The sequence below is a fragment of the Strongylocentrotus purpuratus genome, unplaced genomic scaffold, assembly GCF_000002235.5.
Source record: "Strongylocentrotus purpuratus isolate Spur 01 unplaced genomic scaffold, Spur_5.0 spur5_scaffold_8, whole genome shotgun sequence".
Lineage (NCBI taxonomy): Eukaryota > Metazoa > Echinodermata > Echinoidea > Camarodonta > Strongylocentrotidae > Strongylocentrotus > Strongylocentrotus purpuratus.
The window spans coordinates 3,651,336-3,678,185 of record NW_022145614.1 but is presented as its reverse complement, the minus strand read 5'-3'; the positions used below and the strand labels follow the sequence as shown (position 1 = coordinate 3,678,185).

Below are 26,850 nucleotides of genomic sequence, written 5' to 3'. Positions count from 1 at the left end.
GGCATTTCTGGAAGATAAAATCTTAGAGTTTTACTGAGTTCTGTATGGACGAGTTGTCTGGAAACCCACTCCAGCTAACTACTAGCATGGGCGCCTTACCGCGTATACAGCGCCCGACTGCAGCGGCCACGGGCCGTGCTGGCTAAGACGACTACGGACTACAGCTAATCTACCTGTCTTGCATGCTTGGCGGCCAAGCTTGGAGACCAGTGGAAGCTTTTCGCGCAGGTTGTGTGTCCAGATACTTACACAAATATAGTCACCACTTAATTTTGCCTTTGGATTTAAAGAATATATGCATCAAGTAGCAGTTGTGGTATTCTCCCTTCATTGTTGCAGATATTCTCAAAATGGCTGCTCAGTTTCCATCATTCCAGAGTGTGATCAGCTTGAAGTCAAATCCACTTGATGATTGGATAGGTAAGGATGATACCACAAACTCTAAAAATGTGTGTATAGATCTAATTTGATTTTGTTTTGTTCTGGTACTCATTTCCAAAGTCAGTACTTGGTCCTGTCATTCAATAACCCATTAATAAAAACAAAACAAATCAATATCAATAACATGTAGGCCTAGGCCATCATGTCATTAATCCATTCAAATGTTTATTTGCCTAAAAACGGCGTCGGCATGTCTTTCAATATTTTCCACATCTCTCATCATGTGCCAACTCTCTTTCTCTTTAATAGTGATTGACCATTGTGTTTAGTTGTTTACATGTAGCCTACACCGGGAGCCTACAATTACATGTTTATTTTAAACTGTAGACACCAGACTATATATATGATGTTGTTTGAATTGCGATCATCGTAGCAGTCATAAATTTTCTCTATCATAGCTAGTTACTTGTCTTCATCCAATTTCCACTCAAATTAATTATTAAAGTATATACTTCCATCTATTTAAAGCTGATGTGATATGATTATGCTACCGTATTCAACCATCTGTGTCTATACTAACCTAGTAAAATTTTGCCATAAAAAATGATATGACATGAATAATGCAGGCTGTCAACCTTCCCGCATTTGAAGGGAGTACGTCTCATGCCAAAGCGCCCTTCCTCCTGCTCTCCCGCTTTGATGTAGAATCTCCTGGTTTATGAAAAAACCTCCCGCCAAACATGGTATCCACAATTTGACTCTCTTTTTTGTGCTCAAGGGGGCCGGGGCGTATTGAGCACTAAAAATATTTTATCCCTTTTTTTTGGTTACTAAACATCCCCCCCCCCCCCCCCATTGAGCAAAAAGAAATAAATTTGCATACGATCTCCCTTGAAGCAGTTCCCAAAAGTTGACAGCCCTTGATCATGTTTCAATGCACAAATTATTTCAAAAATAATTCTCAATGACTCAATTGAATTGAATTGATATCTGCTAATCTTGTTGTGATAAATGTAACTATTGAATTATTATTCTTTTCATTTAATTTGAATTTCTTTTCATCTTGTTAAACAGAGATGTGGTATCAGATTTTCTTGTGGTACCTCTTCTCATCGTTCCTCATTCATTCCTTGGCTGCTATCACAGCATTCTGTGCTCTACGTAAACACAAGATAGGTCGTCTGTATTCCCTTCTGGTAATACTCATGGGTTTACTTGGACCAATCACTGGTGGTATTGCAAGCAGTAAGTAATGTTCTGTATTTTTTCCTTGTCCATTTAAATCTCTAGAGCCATGTGCTGGTTCTAGATTTCATATTGCTGTAGCAGGCAGTTCCATGGTCAGATCCAAAATGCTGTAAAAGGGGGTTGGGGTGGGGCACAATTCTGAAACTATTTGAATAACATGCCCATCCCCCTTGAAGAAGTACCCCCCCCCCCCCCACAAAATAAGTCAGATTTTTAGAGAATTTGGTGTTTAAAATTGAAGGGGGGGGGAGCAAAAACACCCTTAGGGAAGGGGTACCGGTATATTTCGTTTGGGAGTACTGAGGTAATATCAGTGCCAAGTTTGAGGGAAAAGAAATACTGATAATACAAACTTAGCTTTGTTGTAGTTGTACAGTATGTGTAATTGTTAGTTTTCAGACTTTGAAGAAAGGAAAAAAATTAGTATGTTTAGTTTGCTTCCAAGCATAGTCACAAGGTCTCTTGATATTGCACATAATCTATTCGCGAAATTGACAACCTGGACCACTTCAAAGCTTCACTCAGAACTCACATCTTCCTTCAGACATTTAAATGCTAATATTATTGGAGGAGCTCGCGCCTTTGAATGTTATCTGAATGGTGCCATACAAATGCTGTTCATCATCATCATCATAAGTGTACAGAAATTTATAATCTTAAAAGTGAAAACATTTTCTTTGATTTTCAGAATGAAGAGTCTTTCATAGAAACTATTTTTTGTTTTTTGTTTTTGTAGTTTGTACTAAGTTTGTACCTCTCTACTGTATTACTATGGTTTTAGTTGTCATTACAAAATAGAAAGCAGTGTATCACTATATCAGTTAACCTGCAATAGTGTTAAAACTGTATAAATATTCAGTGCTAAACGATAAATTATCCATATACTAAAATATTTCTTCAACATTTCGGATCTGTCTCTCTTCATTCAGGTGCAATTATAGCGGGACTATTCTACACAGCCAATATATCAATGTATCCACTATGGGCTCTGGTCTGTGGAACCGGTCAAACGTTCATCGTAGCACTTGTCTCTTTCTCCCGTATCTTGGGTACATTATGATGTACCTCCGTTTGTCAAGTACTCAATGGAACGTTAGAAGATGGATGTTGGATTTGGAACAGATTTGTCATGGCACTCATCTCTTCTTCCCACGTCTTGCATACATTGTGATGTACTTCCGATCTTCAGTTACTCAGGTGGATGTGATGTCGAGCGGTCAAACATTAATCTAGGAGCACCCATCTGTTTCTCTAGCCTCTTTGGTACCTTGTGATATACAGCATGTCAATCACTCACTGTGTAGTGACTAGAGTGTTAGAAGAGAATTATGGAACATGGATTAGATGTTGGGGTTTTGGAACAGATATTTGTCGGCACTCGATCACCTCTTTAATACAATACAATAAAGTCTTTGATTTAGGCTTTGATACTTTTGAGACTATTCAGACCTCATTCATAGGAATAGTTTAAGAATATGTTAGTGGTGCCAATTTAAGAAAGGAAAGCCAAATATTTGTTAAGCTTAAAAAAAAATCCTTTTCAAGTGCCATTTCAGTAAGGGAGTAGCACGAGAGGATTGCGAGAGGCAAAATATGATTGGTTGTGTTGATGCATCTAGCTGTGTATCAAAAATACATGTGTTTCTTTTTTTCAAGATAATTTGTAATATTACATTTCTGATAACTACAAATATCATAACTGTACATGTAGTACTGTTACCAGGTTAGCCATGAAACGTGGTTCAGATTGTGAGTGTATATTTATTGTCATCATTGTGATATTATTCAAATAAAACAACTAAATTACTAAAAAGAAGATTTCTTCCCATTAAATGGATGTAGTATTTCTCTAGAGGTCCTACTCTTAAGTAGTATTATATACTTGTCATCCCTAATAAAAAATTCCAAAATATCAATGTCCTAAATGAGTGTAAGATGACAATAGGATCAGAACATGGTTCAGCTGTAGCTGTCCTTAAAATGTGAAATAGTAATTTGAAAAATGAGATATTGAAATTGACTTATCACATCCCATTCATCTTTATGATTTATATTACTTTAAATAGGTTTTCAGAAGTACATGTAATGTGCAATATGTATGTAAAGTTTCTGTGTAACTACTTTCGTGTGAAAGACTGTTTATTGCAATTAGACTTTATGTACATGTAGATCATTTAAGAAATGCGTTTTAAAAAAAATTCCAGCCAGCAGTTTTTGGGTGATCAATTAGGGAAAATGATGACCTGTTACAAATCTGTGATTGTTAGACACCCAACATTCAGTATCATTTTGTAATACCGGTACTTTTAATTGATTATACAGGGTGTCCCTGAAAAGGAGGAAACCAGAATTATGGATAAATTACTCAATAATCCAAAATTACTTATTGGTTATTGTACACTGTTATATAACTTTTTTTCTGTTCTTTCATATGACAGCAAAAACTTGATCACTTACTCATGCATAACTGATTTCAGACAACCTAAATTGAGAGAGCCAGGAACCCAATTGTCAAAAATAAGTGAATGGCTGCTATCTTTTGTTCATTGTGGTTTGGGAAATATAATACATTTTTTGGAACTATTGATTATTGCAATCAAATGAGATGAGAAACATGATGGCAGTATCACTCATGGCTGAGCAGGCAGACCATTCTGCAATTAGTATTAAAGGCACATTGACAGTTTGTTTGAGGAAATTAAAGGATGCAGTTGAACAAAGTAATTGTGCCAAGTATCAACTAAGAATTGTGCTTTGCTCAGTCATATTTTTCTATACATGTATTCCTATTTGTTATGACTTGGTGAAATGTTGTGTTTTTATATGAAATAAATTATTCTTTGTGTATATGGAACTGATTAAATTATTTATATTCAATATAAGAAACGTTTTTGTGATGTATTCAGCTTATATACCAAGATAACTCTCAAGCCAATTGTTGATATCCTGTTCTTTCCTCGTCCCTTTCCACCTCTCCCTTCCCCCTTTTTCCTTTCCCCCTTTTTTATAATTTGATTGAATTGGGGCCATGTAGCTATGCCCTTGATGTCTAATCACATGTTCTTGGTCAGTGCTGTTTGAATAAGGTTTGCTAAATTACTGACTTAAAACCCCCACCACATGAAAACCCTTGCCTAGCTGACCCCAGGTTATAAACCCCTATAGGCCTACTACCTCAGCCCTATCTCTTTTTAAGGAAAATTATTTGCAAGAAACCGCTGGATAATCCCTTGGAGTGATTGGCATATGACTCATACAATTATAAACTACAATCATTAACCCCTAGGCCCCACCCCCCCCCCCCCAACACGGGATGGTTGCTGACAATGAAAATATTATAAAAAACAACCACTGCTTTAATTGTGCAGATTGGATTTAATTGAATTCATCTTTTTCACATCTACATTGTAACAAATGTATACAGAATGGCAAAATATGTAAAAACAACATGGTACAAGCAAATAATAATACAAAAAATACAAAGATAATGTGAATGTGATGGGATAATAGTTCAGTATAACTTCTCAACATGATTCCACTAACATGATTGAAAAATATGTACAAAGTAAAAATACATTAGTGAAAAACAAATTAGTGCAGAGATGTTTAAATCAATGAACATTCAATTTTTTAATATAATTTTCAAATATAAAAATAAATAATACTTTTTTGAAAGAGTTTAAAGAATTAGTGTTCTAATTAACACTGGCGAACTGGTGGGTGGCGTCAGCCCCCCCCCCCCCCAAATAAAATTGAACCATGACTTATTTTCAATTCCGTGATGTATAAATGTTCGTGATATCACATTATTTTCAACAAAATGAGCGTTTCTCCATTTCTGTTGCAAACTGACGCATTCCCAAATAGCCAGGAGGAGCATATGTTTTTTTATAGTCACTCAGGGGCCGTGGCCACTAACAGTAACACTAGTAAAAAAATTCTTTCCAGAAGCAACTGTGACAAGCACTGCCGGGAGTTCCATACTAACATCATGTAACACTGCTCATGTACCGTTTAGGGGCCCAGTGGGGAAATTGAATTCAGACAAGATTAAGAGTAGAGAACAGTAGAACGAATCGTCTTTTTTCTCTTATAATGAAACGGCAAAGCTTCCGCACTTCGGGGGGGGGGGGGGGGGGCAACTGCATGAAGTCAGGCTAGGATTAAGAGTCGAGAACGGTACAACGAATCGTCTTCTTTCTCTAAGAATTTAATGAAACGTGAAAGCTTCCGCGCTTTGCGCGAGATGGGCGAAAAAGAATACAGACAAGGATTAAGAGTAATAATTTAATGAATCGTCAAAGCTTCCGCGCTTCACGCGGAATGGGAGAAAATGAATTCAGACAAGGATTAAGAGTAATAATTTATTGAAACGTCAAATCTTCCGCGCGGGAGGGAGGGAGGGGGGGGACTGGATCCAGACGAGGATCAAGAGTCGGGACCGGTACAATGAATCGTCTTCTTTCTCTAATAATATGTAATGAAACGTCATAGCTTCCGTGCTTTGCGCGGGAGGGGGCGAAACAAGAACATTTGAGAACGGTACAACGGATCGTCTTCTTTCTCTAATAATTTAATGAAGTGTCAAAGCTTCCACGCTTCGCGCCGGAGGGGGGAAACTGAATTCAGACGAAAACATGATACAACGAATCATCTTCTTTCTCTTATAATTTAATGAAACGGCAAAGTTTCCGCACTTCGGGAGGGGGGGGCAACTTAAGTCAGACTATTAAGAGTCGAGAACGGTACAACGAATCGTCTTCTTTCTCTAAGAATTTAATGAAACGTGAAAGCTTCCGCGCTTTGCGCGAGATGGGCGAAAAAGAATACAGACAAGGATTAAGAGTAATAAATTAATGAATCGTCAAAGCTTCCGCGCTTCGCGCGGATTGGGCGAAATTGAATTCAGACAAGGATTAAGAGTAATAATTCATTGAAACGTCAAATCTTCCGCGCGGGAGGGAGGGAGGGGGGGGGGGGAAACTGGGTCCAGACGAGGATCAAGAGTCGGGACCGGTACGTACAATCGTCTTCTTTCTTTAATAATTTAATGAAACGTCATAGCTTCCGCGCTTTGCGCGAGAGGGGGAGAAAGAAAAAAATACTACTGATGAAGTACCGGACCATCGTCTTTGTGAATTGTGCGGCATCAAAGCATATACAACGTCTCACGACTTGACAGCTAGATCACCTTTCTCTAACTTCTAACCAATCAGAAGGCCTCGTTTTTTCCAGGAAGTGCCGGTGGACATTAATGCGCAAAATGTGGGAGTGCGCATTAATTTTTTTTTTTTTTTTGGACGGGGGGCACGTCCCTGTTTGCCAGTACATTTTTGGTGAATTTTGGGCTGATTTCAACATTTTTTTGGGGGCCCCCTGTGACCTCCCCCCCCCCCCCCTGGATCCGCGCCTGATGTAGAATATGAAGTTTATTAAAGATATAGGTAAAGATTGACTGCAGAAACCAGAGAGTTTGTAATAATCCAACCCGGGGTACTCACATATTAAGACATAGATGTGCCCGGCCCTAATGGGTTGCCTTTTTACAAAAAATTCCTTAAACATGGTTCGATTTTATACATAATATCACTAAACATGCACCTATATTTCGAGAAAATTCCCTAAAAAGTAAGAGTGACTAAAAATATGGGTCCCTTTTGTGCAAAAATGGGTAGAGGTTTGAGGCGTGAACGGCACACCCCGTCCAAACCAAATCTGAGTCCCCCCCCCCCCCCCCCCCCCCCCACTTGGGTATCCAACCATTCTTTTTCGTAATTTCAATAAGCTGTCGAATTGAGAAATGTTTTGAAGTAGAACCAAGGATGGAATTTCTTAGTTGGTGAAGTACAGGGGCGGCGATCCCGGGGAGGGGGGCACACGTGGGGATCACCCCCCCCCCCAGAAAATGTATAAAAGTGTCCAAAATAAATTTTAGCAAATACTGACTAAAGACTGCAAGCACTTTTTTTTTTAGCTCTAGAGGGCCCAAGAATGCAGTTTTTAAGAGTAGACTAATAAAAATGCACAATTTCCTTCAAAATGTAGTATTAAATATTGTAAAAAATCTCGCATTTCAATCGCCTGATCGTGGCTATTATACTCGATAGGGCCTAGGGGTCCCATATGATATCATTGAGCTGCCCACATTGAAGCAGTTCAAGGAAGCCATCAGCTGCGAATAGTCACAGCATCATCATTATTTTTTATGATTTTTATCATTTTACTTGCACCATAAACATGTATATATTTCGGCACAAATTCACACAAGCCGTCCACCGTCGGCATAAGATCACCCTTGTCTAGATGCTGAACAGGCTTTGACAAGAAGTAGAATAGAAGTAGAAGTATGATGACATCTTTATGCATAGGGTTTAAAAGGGGAATTCCCCCTGACTACGCACTAGTACGAGTGCGCGCGCGTTAATGGCTGTGTCCGACTTGTGGGGTTTGGTATTTTTGGTTTTACATGCTGCACGCGCGCAGAATTCGCACTGCAAAACTCCAATCGCCACTACACTAGCCCTGCATGCTTGCACGGAGGCTTCAGCAAATTTCGAATAAACAGAGCTAAATCCGAGTCAAAGTCAACGCCCATTGTGCTAGAAAAAGTGTTATTTCGAAGCACGATACTGGCACGAAGCCAAACTTAAAACAGGTAAGGAACAAATAAATGTAGTCTAAAGTTAGATCTAGATATAGATCTAATTAAACATGTAAAATTATCAATGTTTGGGTGATTATTTATATTCCGCTTCCGATTTATTTTGGTAGACGACGTAGACTCTAGACTAGGTTTACTGTCTTGTACTGTTGACCGTTGTACTTGTACTTTATACATGTACTACAGTATTGAACTTGTACTAGTCTAGGGATGGCCTACCAACACTCCACAATATGCAATACCATATGTACAATGTGTAGATCTATACAGTCACGTCGTGTGTTCGAAAAGTTGATTTCAATGATTATGGTCTAACTAGACAGCAATAACCATCTTAGACCGAAAGCTTCAGTCTCTATAAATAATCGTCGGTTGTTCCACTGAGACTACGTCTGGCTCCACTAGACCTCCGGTCATAACCGGAGGTCTAGTGGAGCCAGACGTAGTCTCAGTGGAACAACCGACGATTATAGAGACTGAAGCTTTCGGTCTATAACCATCTGATTTGGGTCATTTCTTTAATAAAACTGACATTTGTTGTCATTCCCCAATACAGATGGCAACCCAGAGATCTCGTACCGTGGGGGTAAATTAGAGCCACAGCGCAACAGCTTTTCGTTACCGACATTTCTCCCCCGATTTTCTTTATTTAGATCTAATTTCCTGATTTCTAAATCAGATGTAAATTAGGTCGGTACGGAGCCCCGAAAGTGACATGGAGAATTTTTTTTTTTCTCGTTTTCCTGAGATAAATTCTCGTTTTCCTGAGATAATTTTTCGTTTTCCTGAGATAAATTCTCGTTTTCCTGAGATAATATTTCTTTTGCCTGAGATAATTCCCGTTTTCCTGAGATAAATTCTTGTTTTCCTGAGATAATATTTCGTTTTCCTGAGATAAATTCTCGTTTTCCTGAGATAAATTCTTGTTTTCCTGAGATAATATTTCGTTTTCCTGAGATAAATTCTCGTTTTCCTGAGATAATATTTCGTTTTCCTGAGATAATTCCCGTTTTCCTGAGATAAGTTCTCGTTTTCCTGAGATAATTTTTCGTTTTCCTGAGATAAATTCTCGTTTTCCTGAGATAATATTTCGTTTTCCTGAGATAATTCCCGTTTTCCTGAGATAAATTCTCGTTTTCCTGAGATAATTTTTCGTTTTCCTGAGATAAATTCTCGTTTTCCTGAGATAATATTTCGTTTTCCTGAGATAATTCCCGTTTTCCTGAGCTAAATTCTCGTTTTCCTGAGATAAATTCTCGTTTTCCTGAGATAATTTTTCGTTTTCCTGAGATAAATTTTCGTTTTCCTGAGATAATTTTTCGTTTTCCTGAGATAAATTTTCGTTTTCCTGAGATAATATTTCGTTTTCCTGAGATAATTCCCGTTTTCCTGAGATAAATTCTCGTTTTCCTGAGATAATTTTTCGTTTTCCTGAGATAAATTCCCGTTTTCCTGAGATAATATTTCGTTTTCCTGAGATAATTCCCGTTTTCCTGAGATAAATTCTCGTTTTCCTGAGATAAATTCTCGTTTTCCTGAGATAATATTTCGTTTTCCTGAGATAAATTCTCGTTTTCCTGAGATAATTTTTCGTTTTCCTGAGATAAATTCTCGTTTTCCTGAGATAATATTTCGTTTTCCTGAGATAATTCCCGTTTTCCTGAGATAAATTCTCGTTTTCCTGAGATAAATTCTCGTTTTCCTGAGATAATTTTTCGTTTTCCTGAGATAAATTTTCGTTTTCCTGAGATAATATTTCGTTTTCCTGAGATAATTCCCGTTTTCCTGAGATAAATTCTCGTTTTCCTGAGATAATTTTTCGTTTTCCTGAGATAAATTCTCGTTTTCCTGAGATAATATTTCGTTTTCCTGAGATAATTCCCGTTTTCCTGAGATAAATTCTCGTTTTCCTGAGATAATTTTTCGTTTTCCTGAGATAAATTCTCGTTTTCCTGAGATAAATTCTCGTTTTCCTGAGATAATATTTAGTTTTCCTGAGATAAATTCTTGTTTTCCTGAGATAATATTTCGTTTTCCTGAGATAAATTCTCGTTTTCCTGAGATAATTCCCGACCAATACATGTTGCATAACTTTCGAAACCCCAGACATCGTTTGTTATATGATCACAGATTTCCCGATTTTCTTGATCGATTTTAATTTGTTTAAAAATTGAACATTTCATAGCTTTCTTATTTCATATCCGATTTTCCTCAAACTTTTATTAATCACTTTGTCTTATTTGTCTCCTTTTATTAAAATATAGATATTCTTAGGGTGGCCTTCCCCTTTAAGGCCCTTTTGGAATTGATAATTATCTTCATAAATATATCGAATTTCGACAATTGAATGTTGAGACCTACAAGGTGATGTGAATAACTGAATACCAGGCGCGGATCCAGGGGGGGGGCGAGCGGGCCTTGGCCCCCTCCCCCCCCCCCGCAAAAAAAAAAAAAAAAGAGAGAGAAGAAAGGAAAAGAAGGGAAAGAGAAAGAAGAGAGAAAGGGAAAGAAAGAAGAGGAAGAAGAAAAGAAAAGGGGGAAGAAGGAGATTGGGGAAGGCGAAAGGGCCTTGCCTCCCAGGCTGTTGACCCCCCCCCCCCCCCAATCAAAAAAATAAGAGAGAAGGAAGGAAAGGGAAAGAAAAAAGGAAAAGAGGAGATACTGGCGTACTGATAGGGGGGGCTTGGGGGAAATCAAATTCAAACGTGGTTTATTTCTAATTCCACAACGGTGGATTACAAATAATGCTGAAATGACATAATTTCCGAGATTTTTCCTCACTTTTTAGTTGATTCCTACTTGTCAGGGCCCGAAGTACGGCGGGGATCGGGAGCCCCGAGCCCCCCCTACTTTTTTGAAAAAGTATATTAAAGAGAAATAAAATAGAATGAGAGCAAGAAAGAAAGAATAGTTAACTGCCAGTGTTAAAAAATAATGAGGCATCAAAATATGCTCATCTGACCGTGATTAATGCCTAAAACCCCTAAGCTTCCAGGGGCTCTGCCCCCTGGATTTAACCTAGGGCCCTACGGCGGGCCCTTAGATGCTCATCTGACGGTAATTTAATGCCTAAAACCCCTGATATTTTGGGGCTCCGCCCCCTGGACCCCACGCCAAATAGTGACGTGCCAGTCTCACAAAATAATAAGGTATACAAAAAAATGCTCATCTGACCTTAATTAAACGCCTAAAACCCCTGAGTAGAGCTTCCGGGGCCGGCTCCGCCGCCTCGACCCCCCCCCCCCCAGGGGCCCTAAGACGGCCCCTGATTCAGACAAGGATTAAGAGTATAGAGAACGATACAACGCATCGTCTTCTTTCTCTAATAATATAATGAAACGTCAAAGCTTCGCGCAGGAGGGGAGGGGGGGGGGACTGAATTCAGACAAGGATTAAGAATCGAGAACGGTACAACGAATCGTCTTCTTTCTCTCATAATCTTATGAAACGTCAAAGCTTCCGCGCTTCGCGCGGGAGGGGGGAACCTGAATTCAGACGAGGATTCAGAGGCGAGAACGGTAATACGAATCTTTAATGATTTAATGAAAGGTAAAAGCTTCCGCGCTTCGCGCAGGATGGAGGGGGAACTAAATTCCGATGAGGATTATTTTCGAAAACGGTACAACGAATCGTCTTCTTTCTCTAATGATTTAAGGAAATTTAAAAGCTTCCGCGCTTCGCACGGGAGAGGGGAACCTAAATTCAGACGAGGATTAAGAGTCGAGAACTCGACAACGAATCGTCTCCTTTCTCTAATAATTTAATAAATCGTAAAAGCTTCCGCGCTTCGCACGGGAGGGGGAACCTAAATTCAGACGAGGATAAAGAGTCGAGAACTCGACAACGAATCGTCTTCTTTCTCTAATAATTTAATAAATCGTAAAATTTTCCGCGCTTCGCGCGGGAGGGGGAAAACTAAATTCAGACGAGAATTATTTTCGAAAACAGTACAACGAATCGTCTTTTTTCTCTAATAATTTAATGAAACGTCAAAGCTTCCGCGTTTCGCGGAGGAGGGAGGGGGAAAATTGCCCCTCCCTGCACCGACCCCCCCCCCCCCCGCATTACGTCACTGTTGGTCACCATTACGTACCAATATTTGGCTCGCAAAATTTCAAATTTGGGCCCCCCCTCTAAAAAATCCTGGATCCGCGCCTGCTGAATACCCCCCTAAAACTGGATTTAGGCCCTAGGCTGACGGCCGTCGGCCTCGTGGGCTGTCCCCTATTGTAATCGGGCAGTCTGTTAATAAAGTGTTCTTGAATCAAGATAGATTTATCATCCAAATTGGTATTGTACCTAAATTTGTACGAGTAAGACTAGTGTCTTTTATTTGTTAATTGCGCTCTTCGCTCGCTCGCAATTTACAGTAATTTATGACATCGTACTCAGGGGGGGGGGGGGGGGCATTCAGATGCCAAAACGTTATAAAATTAGAAGAAAATTGTATTTTTTCAATTCATTTTAACTGTTCATTTTACAACGGAAATTATCTCAGGAAAACGAAATATTATCTCAGGAAAACGAGAATTTATCTCAGGAAAACGAAATATTATCTCAGGAAAACGAGAATTTATCTCAGGAAAACGAAACATTATCTCAGGAAAACGAGAATTTATCTCAGGAAAACGAAATATTATCTCAGGAAAACGAAAAATTATCTCAGGAAAACGAGAATTTATCTCAGGAAAACGAAAAATTATCTCAGGAAAACGAGAATTTATCTCAGGAAAACGGGAATTATCTCAGGAAAACGAGAATTTATCTCAGGAAAACGAAAATTATCTCAGGAAAACGAGAATTTATCTCAGGAAAACGGGAATTATCTCAGGAAAACGAGAATTTATCTCAGGAAAACGGGAATTATCTCAGGAAAACGAAATATTATCTCAGAAAAACGAGAATTTATCTCAGGAAAACGAAAAATTATCTCAGGAAAACGAGAATTTATCTCAGGAAAACGGGAATTATCTCAGGAAAACGAAATATTATCTCAGGAAAACGAGAATTTATCTCAGGAAAATGAAAAATTATCTCAGGAAAACGAGAATTTATCTCAGGAAAACAAGAATTTATCTCAGGAAAACGGGAATTATCTCAGGAAAACGAAATATTATCTCAGGAAAACGAGAATTTATCTCAGGAAAACGAGAATTTATCTCAGGAAAACGAAATATTATCTCAGGAAAACGAGAATTTATCTCAGGAAAACGGGAATTATCTCAGGAAAACGAAATATTATCTCAGGAAAACGAGAATTTATCTCAGGAAAACGAAATATTATCTCAGGAAAACAAGAATTTATCTCAGGAAAACGGGAATTATCTCAGGAAAACGAAATATTATCTCAGGAAAACGAGAATTTATCTCAGGAAAACGAAAAATTATCTCAGGAAAACGAGAATTTATCTCAGGAAAACGAGAATTTATCTCAGGAAAACGGGAATTATCTAAGGAAAACGAAAAATTATCTCAGGAAAACGAGAATTTATCTCAGGAAAACGAGAATTTATCTCAGGAAAACGGGAATTATCTCAGGAAAACGAAAAATTATCTCAGGAAAACGAGAATTTATCTCAGGAAAACGAAAAATTATCTCAGGAAAACGAGAATTTATCTCAGGAAAACGAGAATTTATCTCAGGAAAACGGGAATTATCTCAGGAAAACGAAATATTATCTCAGGAAAACGAGAATTTATCTCAGGAAAACGAGAATTTATCTCAGGAAAACGAAATATTATCTCAGGAAAACGAGAATTTATCTCAGGAAAACGGGAATTATCTCAGGAAAACGAAATATTATCTCAGGAAAACGAGAATTTATCTCAGGAAAACGAAATATTATCTCAGGAAAACGAGAATTTATCTCAGGAAAACGGGAATTATCTCAGGAAAACGAAATATTATCTCAGGAAAACGAGAATTTATCTCAGGAAAACGGGAATTATCTCAGGAAAACGAGAATTTATCTCAGGAAAACGGGAATTATCTCAGGAAAACGAAATATTATCTCAGGAAAACGAGAATTTATCTCAGGAAAACGAAAAATTATCTCAGGAAAACGAGAATTTATCTCAGGAAAACGGGAATTATCTCAGGAAAACGAAATATTATCTCAGGAAAACGAGAATTTATCTCAGGAAAACGAAAAATTATCTCAGGAACACGAGAATTTATCTCAGGAAAACGAGAATTTATCTCAGGAAAACGGGAATTATCTCAGGAAAACGAAATATTATCTCAGGAAAACGAGAATTTATCTCAGGAAAACGAGAATTTATCTCAGGAAAACGAAATATTATCTCAGGAAAACGAGAATTTATCTCAGGAAAACGGGAATTATCTCAGGAAAACGAAATATTATCTCAGGAAAACGAGAATTTATCTCAGGAAAACGAAATATTATCTCAGGAAAACGAGAATTTATCTCAGGAAAACGGGAATTATCTCAGGAAAACGAAATATTATCTCAGGAAAACGAGAATTTATCTCAGGAAAACGAAAAATTATCTCAGGAAAACGAGAATTTATCTCAGGAAAACGAGAATTTATCTCAGGAAAACGAGAATTTATCTCAGGAAAACGAAATATTATCTCAGGAAAACGAGAATTTATCTCAGGAAAACGGGAATTATCTCAGGAAAACGAAATATTATCTCAGGAAAACGAGAATTTATCTCAGGAAAACGAAATATTATCTCAGGAAAACGAGAATTTATCTCAGGAAAACGGGAATTATCTCAGGAAAACGAAATATTATCTCAGGAAAACGAGAATTTATCTCAGGAAAACGAAAAATTATCTCAGGAAAACGAGAATTTATCTCAGGAAAACGAGAATTTATCTCAGGAAAACGGGAATTATCTAAGGAAAACGAAAAATTATCTCAGGAAAACGAGAATTTATCTCAGGAAAACGAGAATTTATCTCAGGAAAACGGGAATTATCTCAGGAAAACAAAAAATTATCTCAGGAAAACGAGAATTTATCTCAGGAAAACGAAAAATTATCTCAGGAAAACGAGAATTTATCTCAGGAAAACGAGAAAAAAAAAAAATTTCTCCATGTCACTTCCGGGGCTCCGTAGGTCGGTCTATATATCTCCTAATTACAGTTTTCAAAATTTGCTTACCTATTATAGAATGTGAAATTTTCGGACTTATATGAATTATCCAATTTGTTCCTCAGAACCGCGAAGCACTTACGTTCATGCATTCGAAATATTACCCGGCGGCCGATATATTTCCGGGTCCATCTACCAAAACATAGCCAATGGCCAATCAGAGCACTCGTTTCGTGGGAGTTCGTTGGTCAAGCCGGGCCGACTCGTGGTCTATGTAGCTACGGTAGCTATTGGACGTTCGAAAAGAAAAAATTAATATTCATCAACTAAAACCAAGACGGATAATGTTGACGACGAGACTTTCTCGGATTAATCATTAATTTAGGATCTAAATGAGCAAGCTATCGTAAGTCAAATAAGCTATATGTTATTTTTAATTAGACTCTAATTATTGTCATATTGCAGCATGTGTGAGGATGTAAAGAGTGAAAATCTCGTAGCATATCTCATTCATCGCGGTCCTGCCGAACCGAACCATTGGTTCCGTACAGTCCCGATAGGACAATCTTCAGTCTCTATAATCGGAGGTCTAGTGGAGCCAGACATAGTCTCAGTGGAACAACCGACGATTAGAGAGACTGAAGTTTTCGGTCTAGGTCTAACTAGTTAAAGATCTGTACAAGCAGGGTTTCATAAAATAACTTCAAGACTTATATGACTGTTGTTTGGAAATACAACAATAATTGTTCATGATGGTTATTAGTGTATTTCAGGATTTGATGCTTTTTGCCATTTTGGGGTGTAAAAATTCCAACGACAACAATTAGATGGCTTTACCTTTAAGGGCTAGAGGTACTGTGATAATGGAATATGATATCGATATCACAAAGCAACAGGCCCGGGCAGAATTTCGGCAAGGTTACAAGGTACTTGCTGATAAAGTCACCCCAGTACTTACAACATTATTCAAAGCATCTGTTGAACAAGGCATTATAGGATGATGGCAAATGTTACTCCTTAAGAAAGGCAATAGGAGCAATCCAGAGAATTATAGACCCATTTCTCTGACATCTTTTCCATGCAAGATCTTAGAGCATATCATCTGCAGCTGCACCACGAGTCACCTTAATGAAAATAACATCCTTTCAAATGCCCAGCATGGATTTCACAAACGTTGTTCATGTATCACCCGACTCATCCTTACCTGTGACGGCCTTGCCAAGGGTCTAGACAGAGGCGAACAGCACAACATGATTTTGTTAGATTTCCCAAAGGCCTTTGACAAATGTCCTCACCATCGACTTCTATACAAACTGAAATTCTGTGGCATCCATCAGTCTACACTGAGCTGGATACAACCGAACACAGAAATTAGTTCTCAATGGATGTACCTCAGACACGGTCTCACTCTCATCAGGGGTACCGCAAGGTAGTGTGCTCTGCCCGCTCCTCTTCCTGCTTTACATCAACGACCTACCTGACAGTGTCTCTTCCCAATTAACAACCAGATTGTTTGCAGATGACTGTGTCTCCTCTACCGCAAGATTTGCTCTCAAGATGATGCAAAACAAATCTTCAAGAGGATCTCAACTCTCTGCAGCAGTGGAAATCAGACTGGCTGATGACATTTAATCCTCAGTCCATCTCAGTCACTAAAAAGAGGACCCCAATCAACAAGACATACTCAATCCATGGTCAATCACTGGAAAAGGTCATAACAACTATTGAAGAAAATCTCACAGGAAAAGCTCATTCACTGGTAGTATATGATAAACAAGACATAGTGTTAGTATAACGTATGATATACATAAATTCCAATTACCTGGAAGAATTTTATAAGATGTGAGGTACGTATGCTACCTAATTAAACACCATGGTAAATTTCTATATAAGTAATACGCTAAGGCTCCGCGGGGGGCGCGACGTCTCCGCGAGCCTTTGTATTCTATTGTTTTTTAATGAGATCGCCGACCGAAGTTGGTGCGGCTATCTCCTCCTGAACCCTCCCCTCGGGGTCCCCGTGCCCGGTGCCATCGTCCGCGGGAGAGTCTACTCTGTGGAATTGGCTATACTCCGCCCGAGGTCCTCCTCCGTGTCGACGTCCAGGGCGAAAACAGACGCGACATGCATAATGCATGATATGCGTGACGACAGAGATACTTCATGGATATTCAACATTGTATCAGAGACACTCGACAGACAACGAGCAACTTACATTATGTTGCGTATTAAATGCTCTATAGGGCGGGATTACCCACGAGTAAGCCATCGTGCTATATGGTGTGCTTTGTACTAGCTGCAAAAGCCCGAGAGATACACGGGGCTAATTCCCGTCGACGTCCAAACTTAGAGACCTATTTCCATCATGATTGCCGCGATTTTTATATAGTTTTCGTGAATGGAGGTATGAAATCAAAGCTTATTTTGTGATTACTTCGGCCATGTATACTGAATTTCGATTATCATTTTCTAAAGGAAAGTTTTCACTAGAAAACCATTGGACTGACAGTTCAGTCGCAAGCTGCCTTCAGTAAACACACATACAGTACACACAGTACAGCGTAACTCCGGGAAGCTCCAACACTGGCACCCCGCACCGCAGGCGTCCGACGCCTGCGGCGCCGGTGTTCGAGCTTCCTGGAGTTACGCTGTAGTGTGTGTGAGTTCAGCTGAGCTGAGCTCGAGTCGAAGAGATTTGACACTTTGAAATTGTTATCTGTTGGTTTGCATGATTATTGCCGCGATTTCAATATACTTTCGTGAATATATTTTTACGAAACCTGAGCTTAGAATTAGTAAAAGTATTACTAATGTCTACGTTTTTAAACGACTGTCTGATTTTCTTGTGAAAATTTTACTTTGAAAAACGATTATCGAAATTCATGGTCAGAAATAATCACAATCTAGGGGTCTATTATGTTACAGTTCTTGCATCAAATCAATGCATGAAAACTTAGTTATTGAACTAGAATTTTTTTTATTTTTTTTAAATAGGCAATTATGAAGTAGGAAGCCTGAAACCTTAGCCTACTAAACAAATCTCAACAAAGTGTAGGCCTATCCTTTTATGAATTAATGAAAAAGTAGCCCCAGAAAAAAGAGCCCCCGAAAGTTGAAAAAGTAGCCCAAAAATTTCCCCAAAATTTGAAATAAAGCCCCCGAAATGAAAAACTTAATTTTTTTGCCTGCGCCCCCCTCTAGAATCCCGCGATTTCCGCGGGTCCTGAATTGAGTGTATATATAATATAAGCGTGGGGTCCACGGGTTTCAAGGGGCCATAAACCCCCAAAAGCTCGGGGGTTACGTTCTTCAAAGTTGGGGGGGGGGGGACAGATCAGATCGCAGCAAGTTGAGTGTATATGTAATATAGGCGTGGGGTCCACGGGTTTCAAGGGGGCCATAAACCCCCGAAAGCTCAGGGGTTTTAGGCGTTTAATTAGGGTCAGATGAGCATATTTTTAATACTTTATTTGTGACACTTGCGGGTCACTAATTGGCGTGGGGTCAATACGTAGAGTTGCGTAGTGTTGCGTACCAACTACCCTGGCCTACGTTACTATATGCTGAGGGACGGAAAGGGGTACGCTTGATTAATTATGATGTTCATAACACAACAAATATTTTTTTGGACACTATGTTTTCATATAATATGTACCCGTTAATTACTAAACCCACAAGGGTCACTCATAGCTCAGTTTCTTTGATAGATAACATCTTTACTAATACAGTGCATGGTGATAGAAATGTTGGTATTCTATATAGTGACTTCTCTGATCATTTTCCCATTTTTTGCATCTCTTCCCTTCAATCTTCTTGTAATCGTCATGTTGTTAATAACCGTAAAAAGAGTCGGTTGATAAATGATTCACATATGAATATGTTTAAAGAAAACTTGGTATCTGTTAATTGGTCAGATGGAGTCAAATGTGACAATGTTAATGACAGTTATAATATATTTTTTGAAAAATTTTACAAAGTTTATGATAATTGTTTTCCTTTGCAATTGAACTGTGTAAGTAATCAACATAATTCTATAAAGCCCTGGATTACAAAGGGAATCTTGAAATCAGTCAAACGAAAACATAGATTATATGAAACATTTTTAAAAAAACCAAGTGATCAGCATAAGAGGAAATATTTGTTGTATAAAAATAAATTAACAAACATTAGTAGATCTTCAAAAGGAAATTATTACAAGAATTTATTTGATAATGTCAAAGGGGATCTTAAAAAAACTTGGAGACAAATAAATTTGATTTTGGGCAACAAAAAAGAAAATGCATTTCCCAAAACAATGTATCATGAAAATATAAAAATAAGTTCAAGGATAGATGTTGCTCAATATTTTAATTCATTTTTTGTCAATATAGGTAAAAAACTGTCGAGTTCAATTTTTTCATCCCACTCATTTCAGGAATTTTTACCAGACAAATCGTTCAACTCATTCTATATTAAACCAACTTGTGTCAATGAAATTATAGAAATAGCATCAACTTTAAAAAGTAATAAAGCCTGTGGACCAGATGGTATTTCGCCAAAAGTTGTTAAACAGTGTATCCATTATTTTGTACATCCATTGTGCGATGTATTTAATAAATCTTTTATGACTGGTATTATGCCAGATAGTTTAAAAATTGCAAAGATAATACCAATATATAAAAAGAATGATATAAATAACATTGAAAATTATAGACCAGTGGCTTTGTTATCCATATTTTGTAAAATTTTAGAAAAAATAATGCACAGAAGACTGTATGATTTTTTAAATAAATACAAAATCCTTATTAATGACCAATTTGGCTTTCGTAAAGATTTCAGTACTTCACTTAGTATATTAAATCTTACTGATTACATTTTACAAGAATTAAACAGTGGTAATTTTTGTTGTGGTGTATTTATGGATTTATCCAAGGCTTTTGACACCATCGATCACCACATCTCTTGAAAAAAATGAATTACTATGGTATTTGTGGTATACCTCTTCAATGGTTTCAAAGTTATTTATTAAGTCGTAAACAGTATGTGGTGGTCGATGGTGTCGAATCCAATCTCATGAATATTCATATCGGTGTCCCTCAGGGTTCAGTTTTGGGGCCACTTTTGTTTATTTTATATGTAAATGACATTGTTAATTCATCAAAATTATTGAAGTTTTCTCTCTTTGCGGATGACACTGCTGTTGTGTTCCCCATGCTAATATATCTCAATTGATTTCCACTGTAAATTCAGAATTGTGTATTTTAAATAATTGGTTCAAGTGTAATAAATTGCAACTTAATTTTGAAAAAACTAAATATGTAATTTTCCATCCTAGGAAGAGAAAGGTATTAAGTGACATTGAAGTTGTAAAAATTGATGATATTGCTATTGAAAGAAAAGATTGCATTGACTTCTTAGGAGTAACCATCCAAGAAAATTTAGACTGGAAAAAACATATTGATAATGTCTGTAATAAATTGCTCAAATGTATTGGTGTATTCTATAGACTTAAGAATTTTTTACCCCTCAGAATATTACTTAATATTTATTATGCTATATTACTTCCTCATCTGAACTATTGTACTATAATTTGGGGCAATACTTTCAAATCACACTTATCAAAATTGTTTATTTTACAAAAGAAAGCAGTTCGTCTGTCGACTAACTCTCATTATATGACTCCAAGCGCGCCACTTTTTGTTAAATATAAAATTATGCCTCTTTTTGAACTGATAAGATTGAATACCTGGATTTTTATGTATAAATATAATAAAGGCGCTCTTCCAGAATTTGTTTCTAACATGTTTCAAACAAACTCAAAATTTCACACTCATTTAACTAGACAACATCAAGATTTACATAAACCCTTCTCTAGATTCAATTATGTTCGCAATTCAATTAGGTTCACAGGGGTGCATGAATGGAATTCGTTAAGTAGTAACATTACAAATAGCACAACACTATCCAGATTTAAAGTATTGTGCAAGTTACGTTTATTCAGTTCTTTAAATAATCTCGATCTCTCTTCGTAGCTCTTTCTCTTAATGCCCCATTCGTGTGTGTGTGTGTGTGTGTGTGTGGGCGTGTGTGCGTGTGTGTGTACTTAAATTTATATTTATATTATAATGTACTTGTATAAAGGGTCCCGACTACAAGCAGTCTTGCTTCTCAGGGACCCTGACCATTATTACTTTTGTATGTTGTTGTTATTTGATATCATTCTTCTATTGTATTGTTGTTTTGTATATTTTGTTGTTTTAAATGGTCAATAAATGAAGGGACTTCCTTCCTATTCAAACTTCCTTCCTATTCAAACTGCAATTCAACATGTTAGTTTTTCGCGTACTTTCGGCGTAGAAACTTGACGCAGAAAGTACGCCTTTTTACGCAACACTACGCTACATGCCTACGCAACAGTATGCTACCCTACGCCAGATCGACAAAGCAGTAAAAGCTTTCCACACAGTAAGCAACCATAAGCAAACCTGTACACCAGCCTACGCATAACCTACGCAGGGACTATTTTCCCATTAATACGCAGCCTAATTTCTGCGTAGTCGGTACGCCACACTACGGAACACTACGCAGTTCCAGTGGCTTAAAGAATAACTACCGGTACAGTTGGATCGTTTTTTAAATTTTTATAAAAGGCCCAATTTAAAAAAAAACATGTTTAGCGTCCTGTTTTTTTTTGAAAAATGGGAAGGAGGAGGCCCTTCTTTTTTTTCTTCTTTCAAAATGGCCGCTCCGTACATTTTCCCTGACAATCGGGCTATTTTTCAAGATGGCGGCCGACAATTTTTTTTTTCTTTTTTAAAATCAGAAATACATGTTAGCAGTGCTTTTCGTGTTTTTTTTTCTTTCAAAAAATCAACAAAAATCAACAAACAAAAAAATTCAAAAAAAAAAAAATCAAAAAAATTTCAAAAAATAAATAAATAAAAGGCGGCCCCCAAAAAGGAAGCGGGCGGGGACGCTAAACATGTATATTTTTTTAATGGCCTGAATGGCAAATAAAGTTCTTGGTGGTTTTAATTTAGACAGTCTAGCTCTATATATCTATTTACACCCCCCGCCCCCCTCTAGAATCCCGCGGATTTCCGCGGGTCCTGCTAGTAATAAAGTATTTCACCATATATCTTAATTAACAATGAGGAAACTTATACAAAGCTATTTTACGCTTTTCACCCCTATTGCAGTTCAGTACAGTTTTTATGTTGCTGCAGCACTTTTCTTAAATTAATTAATTTCCTTTAATTACCAGGTAGTTTAGAGGGTGGTATACAGTTGTATCCTCATGTTCTTTTTTAAAATTGTTTAACAAAATTGTGTATGAGTGAACAATTATGTTTCTAAGTAATTGAATCTAAACAGGAAGTATTCTTAGTAGCCAGGAAGTTTGATATGGTTGTAGAGAAATTGATCTGCCTGTATCACCAGAACTTTGGACAAGAACTGAAAGTAGCATCAATATGCACCATAGACCTAATGTCAAACCTTCCTCTCTGTACAAGTGAATGTTAGTGTACTTTCTAAATATCATTTGAATTTATATAAAGAGGGATGCTTTCTGTTCTCTTTGATTTACTTTCTACACACTAATAACAGTGTTATTGAATATTGAACACTCTGCTCAGTCTGCTGATAAAAAAACCCACACTAATAAGTGATTGATAGGATAAATTAATATTAATAATAATAATAATAATAATACAGCATTTATTATGTGCCATCGATCTAGTAAACTATTCTGAGGCGCAGAGGGATAGAATTAGAATGAGATATAAGAGAAATGAGAAGAGGGAAGAAAAAAAAGGAAAAAAAAGGAAAATGCATAGATGCGCGTACATTCAACATATAATTAACAAAAATAACATGCAAACATATATGACTTTAGATTCTTTTTAAATGTTTCTAGGGATTCTAGTGATCTATCTTTTGTAGATGCTTTTTGTAGATTTTTTAGATGCTCTATCTTTTGTGGACTCTTAATGTTCAGCAGATCTATGCTTTGATCATCCATCTTCAGTTCTTCACCAAGCCAATTCATGAATGGCGTTTTTTTTAATAAATGAAATATACATGTACATGTATATATTACAATACATACCACTCTAGTCTATTAATTTCTAAGAGCTCTGTTTAAAAAAAAAATGGTGTTCTTTAATTTTTATCTACTTAAAGTTAAGCATTGTATACAGTTGTTCTCCCTTGAATTTTAAGAGTGAAAAATGTAATGTAAACCTGGCGTTGCTTACCGTAATCTTAATCATAGGGGCATATGCTCATCTCACAACAATCCCCCCTTGTTTCAGTGGAATTTAGTTTTTACATTTTTGTCTCTGAGTTTGAGTATTCACAGAAGACAGAGAGAGGGCAGTCATTACAATTATGCTGTGTTTTTTTTTGTGTTTTTTTCTTCATAGTTCCTATTAATACTAAGATTTCATAGAAATTAAAATTTCCTTATTTTTCAATAATAAAGCAGTATATAAGTGATCAAACTTAATAATCTCAGTTTCTATTATCAGTCTTATAACTTATTAACAAGTTTTATGAGAGAGTGCCATGTTAAGGCTTACATATGTCATTGTATTTGTTTGTTTATTCATTTTGTTTTATTTCATTTATACAAGGTAGCCCTGTCAGCAGTTGAAACTTAAAATACAATCATAAATAAGAAATTAATTCAACATAACCTATGAAGAAATTGTGAAGACTACTTTTTTCTAAGTAAATTACTTCTTCTTACATGACCACTATCGTAATAGGTTGTATTCATGGTGGATTTAACCACTTGGTTATGAGCAATTGAAAACAAAATTACAACAAGCATGTACATATACAGTTACATTATTACAAATGCATACTCCAGAACATAGGTTAGCTGCAAGATGCTTGTAAACGGTCTTGAGTATTGTCATAATGACTGCTGAGTATTTTTTCCCACTTTGATTTAGAAATGGCGTTAGAAGCAGGCTGTGATGAAGTTGATGCAAGGTTGTCTGTTCATCAGCTTGATGAAATCATGATGGCGGACCTCACTGTTAAAGACTCCACTGGGCGAAAATGTACCTTCCATGAGAAGGAAGCAAGGGAGCATGAAGGCTGTCATTTGGGTGGAGGCTCTTTTGGGGAGGTCTACAAGGCTGTACATAAAGTACATGGTGATGTAGCTGTGAAGCTTGCTAAACCTGGTAAAGAGTAAGTAAAAAGAATTGTTGAAAGTGATATCGACTCATAGAGGAATAACAGTTTCTAAATATCTGGGGCAGTATTCTGGAAACTATGTTACCTTCTATGTGTCCCACAGATAACATACCCTTAACATATCTCGTAATCAGTATTGTGAAAACTGTGTCAGGGGTATGTTATTCTTTTTTAGTAAATGCCCCCGACATGCCCATTTTTCATTGATTCTCCAATGAGACTCACTGTTAAAATCTCTCAGCCAATCATGTTTCATGTTTGATCGGGCGTACAGCTATGTGAACTATAGCGTGTAATTACTGAGCATCATCAATTCATACGCACTACCTTTGTCCAAGTCCTTGTCATGAAGGTGTTCATGAAAAGCTACTTTATTTCTTTCTTTTCTATGTTTTCTATGTTTGTTTTACTATCGAAAGCTGTGGATTCAAAGAATCATATTGTAGTTTGGACTGATAACTTAAAAGAATCTATTTTGTTACAAACTCCAACTACCGTATACCAATTGGTAAAAAAGAAAAACAATTGGAATTTGTGTCAAGTAGGGTGTTTTATCATATTCTAGCAAGGAATGAAATAAGAGATGAAAGTCCATTATACTGGACACACTTAATTGATTGTCATGTGACCTGTAAAAAGATCTTTCTCAAGAAATTTGATGAATGTAAAGGGAAATAAATTGAAACAATTTAATTTTAAGACAATTTATAATTTGATTCCTGTAAAAAGCCATGTAGTTTTTATGGGATTTAGTAATTCCGATATATGTGAAACATGTTACTGTAAAGAAGATTTATTTCATGCTTTTTTGAAATGTGAAATAAACATTCCCTTCTTCATTCTCTTCTTTGAAAAATTAATGGAAATGATAAAGCATGTCTATAATGTAGATATTGATTTTGATATTGGTATTCTGTTAAAAAAAAATTTGAAAAAAATATTGATGATATTGTATTATTGCCTTTTGGAGCTTATATCAAATGATAATTTTGAGAAACGCAAAGGGAAAGATGAAAGGAAAACAATTTTTTGGTACATTTTCGAAAAAGAAGTTTAGATACGTTTGGACATCAACGCAGCTCTGTTAAAAAAAGAAAAACAAAAAATGTATGATTTACCTGAATTGATAGAAATGTATGTGTAAAGTATTATAGTTGTTATGTTCAACAAAAATGTATGTGAGTTTGAATATTTTGTTGTAATAAAAACACCTGTTAAGGGTGAACTTGAAGGAAAACAAATATATATATTGTTGTGAAGGAAACTACCAGGAAACAAGAAAAATACAGGAAAGAGAATATCTATTCACTTATAAAAAGATCAATGTACAATTAGAAGATATCCAGACCAATGTTTTTTTCTATGTTGACTTTGATGTTATCTTTTGGTTGAAAGAGTTTTCAGAATACCCAAACTAAATGCATCATGTTAAGTACATGCATGAGGCTGCATCTTTCCCACCAAAAAACTCTGTTATCATAGTTTGATTTTACATTGTTTTATGAATACAGGTTATGTTAACTACATGTTACCTACTTTTCACATATGTTTTTAAAAGATTTTACACTCCGTTGTGCATTGCCAATTCAAAGATTTTTGTGTTCATAATTGACTTTTACAAAATTATTAACCAAATTTCATACAGCAGAGATGTAGTCATAAGAAAAATTATGCGGAAATATATCAGGCAAATCTAAAGGTTTTGAACCAAACAATAATTACAGGCCTCTGCTGTAAAACATAGGAACCCCATAACCCCAGGTTAACAGACATATCTCTGAAGAGAGCAAACTGTGTGGTAAAACTACCCTAGCTTTGACTGCAAAATATGGGACAGGAGGAAGGATCACATGCTTCTTGTGAAATTTCAGTTTGGATTGAGAGATGAATATTGGAACTCATATCATACAGACAAATTATGATTGGCTTAGAGTTGTTCGCTATGTCACAATATATGACAAAGAAGTTTTTCATCTTATGACCATATTTAGATCGTCTAAGAAAAAATCTTCATGCCTTGTGGATATTGTAGAGCTATTTGAACAGGACATTGTACTGTAGCATGTATGAAAGCATCCTACAGGTATCTCCATGTCTATTTGCATTCTTCTATCATCAAAGTCCATTTTGCTCTTTCCATCACATCCAATCACCGTCACCATTCCCTCGATCTACATGCTCTCGTGCTATGTTCACTCTCCCCAACTTTAGTCTCTTTTATTACTCCTTTCACGTTTATCCTTTCATGTTCTATTCATCCTTTGGTTTATTGTTCTTTACAGTATGATTGGGGTATTTTAAAGCACT

At 36.7% G+C, this 26,850-nt stretch overlaps 2 protein-coding genes across 3 annotated transcripts in view; both read left to right on the top strand.

Annotated features, from left to right (window-relative positions):
* The first annotated feature begins 25 nt into the window (after window positions 1-25).
* LOC753756 (transmembrane protein 170A) lies at window positions 26-4,506 on the top strand. The gene is made up of 3 exons (XM_001178443.4): window positions 26-420; window positions 1,456-1,626; window positions 2,559-4,506. Exons 1-3 carry the CDS (start codon window positions 351-353, stop codon window positions 2,687-2,689), a joined length of 372 nt encoding a protein of 123 aa, XP_001178443.1. The 5' UTR covers window positions 26-350; the 3' UTR covers window positions 2,690-4,506.
* A 3,614-nt stretch (window positions 4,507-8,120) lies between these two features.
* LOC105436416 (receptor-interacting serine/threonine-protein kinase 1) overlaps window positions 8,121-26,850 on the top strand; it is a 33,019-nt gene continuing 14,289 nt past the window's right edge. For both annotated transcript variants that reach the window (XM_030975724.1, XM_030975725.1), the window contains exons 1-2: window positions 8,121-8,284; window positions 24,294-24,537. In XM_030975724.1, coding sequence (XP_030831584.1) covers window positions 24,296-24,537 — 242 coding nt within the window. In that variant the 5' untranslated portion in view covers window positions 8,121-8,284; window positions 24,294-24,295. The remainder of the gene's footprint in view (window positions 8,285-24,293; window positions 24,538-26,850) is intronic.